The sequence below is a fragment of the Salvelinus sp. IW2-2015 genome, linkage group LG19 (genome assembly GCF_002910315.2).
Source record: "Salvelinus sp. IW2-2015 linkage group LG19, ASM291031v2, whole genome shotgun sequence".
NCBI classification, from domain to species: domain Eukaryota; kingdom Metazoa; phylum Chordata; class Actinopteri; order Salmoniformes; family Salmonidae; genus Salvelinus; species Salvelinus sp. IW2-2015.
The window spans coordinates 7,239,657-7,245,562 of NC_036859.1; the positions used below are offsets into that span (position 1 = coordinate 7,239,657).

Below are 5,906 nucleotides of genomic sequence, written 5' to 3' on the forward strand. Positions count from 1 at the left end.
CCTATCTACAGCATATAGAGGCCCATGTCCATGTGTCATTAATGTTCATTCAAATGGCCTCTAAATGCTTTATAATAGGGTTTACACAGGGAACGGCAATTACCTACCTACATGTCCACAAACAACCCGTGGGGCTGACTGTGTTTATATGTACACATGTGGAGAGGAGACATGCAGACATACAAGATAGAGAAATTGAGAGAGAGAGATTTGTTCTGAAACGTGTTAAATAATACTTCAAAGTAAGCGGAKGGTCGTGTAGGTACTGAAAAGTACTTCCCAGGCATTTTGTTGCTAAGCCTGCTTGAACCGTGTAAWCTGACCTGTGCCATAAAGGTATAGACTTCTTGACACAGACTGGACTGTACTGTGCTGACATACCTGGAGGGTACACTATTGCCAAATGTAACCAGCTCTGATTCTCTAGTGTTGTTGGCGTTGTGTTCACCTGGTTCGAGTTGCATCTCCATTAAAATGAGTTTAAGGGCTCTATTCAATTGTAGGACTGCTGATCTAGGTTCAGGTCTCCCCTGTCCATGTAATGTTACTCATCACGACTGTAAAAGGCAAAACTGATACTAGATCAGCACTCAWGCTCCGAGACGCTTTAAACATMGAGCGAGAAAGGTGGAAAATGATAAGAGSATCTGCTAAATGACCAAAATGCAAAGAAATTCTAATGAATGCGATCCCAGATCAACAGGCTGGTTAGTCTGGTTAGTCCTGCTCCCCTCATCTGTTTGGCTTGGTTGTAAAATACCTAGATGAACCACCCTGATGAAGCTATAAGAGCTGAAATTATGGTGAAATGAAATGCTAAAATAAATCTCACTGAAAAGAATGGAGAATGGAGTGATGGAGGAGTGAGTCAGCCATGGCGAGAGGTGGTTTGGATTCATAATGTCAGTCTGTTGTTGATGGGTGCTGTTTGACTGAACAAGGGTCAGAGGAGAAGGGGAAGAGGGAGGGGAAGAGAGAGAGGGGGAAAGAAAGATAAGTGTAACGGTCACCGTTGCATGAAGAAGTGGACCAAAGCGCAGCGTGGTAAGTGTTCATGATTTAATAATAAAACTGAACACTGAAYAACAWAAAAACAACAAAGAGAACGAAATGAAACCGAACAGTTCTGTTTGGTGCAGACACAAAACAGAAAACAACTACCCACAAAACACAGGTGGGAAAAGGCTACCTAAGTATGGTTCTCAATCAGAGACAACGATMGACAGCTGCCTCTGATTGAGAACCACMCCCGGCCAAACACACAGAAATAGAAAACATAGAACACAAAACATAGAATGCCCACCCCAACTCACTCCCTGACCAAACCAAAATAGAGACATAAAAAGGATCTCTAAGGTCAGGGTGTGACAATAAGGAAAATAAGAAGGAGAAGGAAAATGAAAAATAGGAGAAGGAGAAGAGAATGGGAGACTTGTTTCCAATCAGAAGTGCCAGAAAATGTCACAATGACACAATTTGAAAGTGTGACCTATTTTCTTCAAGGCTGCTTGTCACAGGTCATTTTTTGGTCCAATTTTCACTCCAATTGTCAAAACAGCAATTTACCTCTCTTTTCATTCTCTTAATTTCCCAGAATGAAACACTGACCCATTTACAACATTGCTTTTGGGGATGATTGGAGCTGGAAAGACAGTCTTTCAGAAGAAGACAATCAATTTCTTCTTGTCCAATCAGTCCCCTGGTGCTCCAGTCATGACCTCCGACCTCTACTTCCGTCTCCCCGCTGACCCGTTTTTCCCCTTCAACACTCCTGACGGAAATTGTCCCTTGATGAGATATTGTGTAAGACAAAAAGGAATGGAAGAAAAATGCCTCAATGTGAAGAGAGGTGAGAGGGTCAAGATGAAAATACAGTTTTGCATTATTTTATGCCTTTCAAAATCACASAAATCTTGGCTACAGTGTCTAATGACCTACACAGTTACATGTAAAGCACCCAAAAAACTGTCACAGTTGAGTGATTATTTCAACATTTCAGTTTCAGAAGAGGGAGGTGAGTAAGGCAAAACTCTCTCGTCTGAAAATATTCTGGTGAAACAACACCCTTACTTACTTACTGACTTTTTTTGTCCCCATGACATTTTGTTGCAGTGTCATGTACACAACCCTCAGTGCATTTGTTTCTACCTTCTTCATTCTGTTTGAGCACAAAGAGCAGCCAGTGGTTTTCTGTACGTGACACAGGTCAATACTGTACACCCTGGCCAAACTATACTTCACTCTCCCACAGCCCTGTTGACATAGCAACACTGCTTCCTCCCTAAACAGGAGAGGCGGTCCGTCACAAAGCAAAACATGCATATTGGGGTTTGGATCACCCCACATAGAGGAAGTATATGTCAGTCACATAAAAAGACTATCAAGGTTTAGATAGAAGCTAGGAAGATAGACAATCCTTTACAGAAGACCCAAACGAGCATTTAAGCAATATATGTACAATTGTAACATAGAACTGAGTTTCAGATCCTAAATCAGGCATTCTAAAGTTCTGACAAAAGAAAAGTTCAAGTGAAAGGTGAGTAATATTTGGTCTTAAAAATATTAAATGATGTAGGCTACACATATGGCTTGTTATGGAGGATTTCTGACACAGTGCCTTCAGAAAGTATTCACACMCCTTGAGTTTTTCCAAATTTCGTTGTGTTACAGCTTGAATTGAAAAATGATTACGTTTASATGTTCTGGGTCATTGGCCTACACACAATGCCCCATAATGTCAAAGYGGATTTTTTTTTGCTTATTAATAAAACAAATATTCATTCAACCCCTTTGTTATGACAAGCCTAAATATGTTCAGGAGTAAAAATGTGCTTAAGAAGTCACATAATAAGTTACATGCTTTTTAAATGACTACCTCATCTCTGCACCCCACACACAATTATCTGTAAGGTCCCTCAGTCGAGCAGTACATTTCAGACACAGATTCAACCACAAASACCAGGGAGGTTTTCCAATTTCTCGTAATGAAGGGCACCAATTGGTAGATTAGAAAAAACAGACATTGAATATCTCTTTGAGCATGGTGAAGTTATTAATTACACTTTGGATGGAGTATCAATACACCCAGTCACTACAAATATATAAGCATGTAGACAATGAATGTTCCTGTGTGGCCGAGTTACAGCTTTAACTTAAATCTATTTGAAAATCTATGGCAAGACCTGAAAATGGTTGTCTAGCAATGATCAACAACCAATTTGACAGAGCTTGAAGACCTTTGAAAAGAATAATGGGCAAATGCTGCCCAATTCAGGCGTGGAAAGCTCTTAGAGACTTACCTAGAAAGTCACAGCTGTAATTGCTGCCAATGGTGCTTCTACAAAGTACTGACTCAGTGGTGTGAACACTTATGTAAATCAGATATTTCTGTATTTCATTTTCAATAAATTTGCTAAAATTGGGKTATTGTGTGTAGATGGGTGAGATTTTTGTTTGAGTATTTAATCCATTTTGAATTCAGACTGTAACACAACAAAATGTGTAATAAGTCAAAGGGTATGAATACTGTAAATGTCACTTTTTCACTTTAACAACAACAGTATATTGTGATAATCCCATCTACTGACAATATTTGCAATGTATCAAAGATGTATTTCACCGTGCAATACTGTGCCTTGGTGAACAATTTTCAAAGATAACCTATTTGTGGTTTGGCAGAGATGTTAGTCAGTTAGTGGGAAACYCACACCATTATGAATCATTTACGTACAGAACTCTCATTTCCTTATAACTGTAGACGCCTGACTTGCAGTTTTACCCTGACAAGTGACAGAAATAAATACAAAGCAACTTATTCTAAAGCCTTTTCTTTGGAAGGAGTAATATAGCATCAGTGCCTGTGGCGCAGCGGTCTAAGGCACTGCATCTCCGTTCAAGAGGCATCACTACAGTTCAAATCCAGGTTGAATTACATCTGGCCGGGAGTCCCATAGGGTGGCGCACAATTGGCCCAGCGTCGTCCGGGTTTGGCTGGGGTACGCCGTCATTGAAAATAAGAATTTGTTCTTAACTGACTTGCCTAGTTAAATGAAAATATATATAAAATAATCTGCACTCATCTGAAAAGAGACCAGAGGTGAAAGAAACGGGATTAAGGTGCAGGTTTGTCCTCAATTTACTTCACATTAAGAGCAGATTAAAAGGCAACTGCACTTCTTGATTTGGCTTAGTTTTTCATCAATGCTCATTATGAAATGCTAGCGGCCATGAATGAAGGCAAACGAGAGTTGTCTTGGGGGTGTGGCTTGTCTTGCTTCTCACAAGAGTAGCAGGTCGTGAACTCTGCAAAAAAAAAAAGTTCTACACTCAGAGAAAAAGAACAGTAAATGACTATCATGTTTTTATAATCTCTCTTTAGGTAGCTATGTGTGACACGAACACCATCCACATACACATCCTCCAAGGTGTGAGCTACCTTGCTGTGTTTCTGGTGGGCCTGCTACTCAACATGGCGTCTCTACGTGTCTTCTTCGCCAAACGGGCCACGTGGACGGACACACACATCTACATGCTGAACCTCGCCGCCGCCGACTGTGCCCTAATCCTCTTCCTCCCTTTCCGCATCTATGATGCCTTCCGGAGTCTGCCCATAACGCCCTTCTGCACGATTCTCGTCTCGACACATTACATCAACATGTACGCCAGTATCTTCACTGTCACCACCATCAGCGTCCACCGCTACCTGGTGGTCAAGTTCCYATTCCAGACCAGAGCGTGGCGATCAAAGAAGGTGGCTGTGGCGGTGTGTGGGGCCATATGGGTCACGGTACTAACGATATGTGGTGTGTTCAGTGATGCCAACCATCCCCAAAAACTATTTACATGCTATCAGAGATGTAAAGAAATCCCATTGCCTGTTGGGTTCCTTGCGGTTCTAGAAGTGCTGGGGTACCTTCTCCCGCTCTTGATTATAGTGTTCTGTTCCACACAGACCATAATGGTTCTGCTGAAGGAGAAGGATCAGGAAGAAACCACTGTGGAGAAGAGGAACATCATTGGCATTATAACAGCCAACCTGATCGTCTTTGTGGTTTGCTACACCCCCATCCATATTGGGTTTCTGCTGAAGTACCTGGCCAAAACAAACCACTGGGAAACGTTAGACTGGGATGGTTGTTGGCAGGTTTGTGAATGGATCGCTACCACAAACTGCTTCCTGGATTCCATTAGTTATTACTTTCTGTTGAAGAAGTTTTATTCTAAAGCCAGTAGATCAGCAGAAGTTGACAGAGGCTCAGAGATTGCATTAACCACCAATTAAACTATAAACACACACACCTACCCCGATAATGAGTCATCATACCCCTCCCTCCATGTATTACACCGCCAGAATAACGTCATCATGTTTTTTGACAACATCTCTTTTATTAAAATCATATTTTAAATAAAGTGTGTATATGTGTGTGTGTGTGTGCAGTCGCGTGTATGGGTGTGTTTGTGTGTGTGTGAGAGAGAGGGACCAGAAGTCCAACACAGGTGTGGTGGTTTAGGGTTAAGGTTAGAATTAGTGTTAGGTTAGTTAGGTTTAGGGTTAGGAGCTAAGGTTAGTGTGTCAGCAGGTGATACGTGTCTGAAGAAGAGGACCAAGGTGCAGCGTGGTAAGCGTACATACTTTTATTTAATGATGTCGCCAACAAAACAATAAACATATAGAAACGACCGTGAAGCTTACTCGGCTATAATGCCGCTAACAGATAACTTCCCACGAAGACAGGTGGGAAAAGGGCTACCTAAGTATGGTTCTCAATCAGAGACAACGATAGACAGCTGCCTCTGATTGAGAACCACACCCGGCCAAACACAAAGAAAGGAAAACATAGAAATAAAACTAGAATGCCCCTAGTCACACCTGGCCTAACCAAAATAGAGAATAAAAGCCTCTCTAT

At 41.5% G+C, this 5,906-nt stretch overlaps 1 protein-coding gene across 1 annotated transcript; it reads left to right on the forward strand.

Annotated features, from left to right (window-relative positions):
• Positions 1 to 2,358: 2,358 nt before the first annotated feature.
• LOC111979591 (G-protein coupled receptor 55) lies at positions 2,359 to 5,360 on the forward strand. The gene is made up of 2 exons (XM_024010186.2): positions 2,359 to 2,536; positions 4,379 to 5,360. The coding sequence occupies exon 2, from the start codon at positions 4,385 to 4,387 to the stop codon at positions 5,279 to 5,281; it is 897 nt and encodes a 298-aa protein (XP_023865954.1). The 5' UTR covers positions 2,359 to 2,536; positions 4,379 to 4,384; the 3' UTR covers positions 5,282 to 5,360.
• Positions 5,361 to 5,906: the final 546 nt, after the last annotated feature.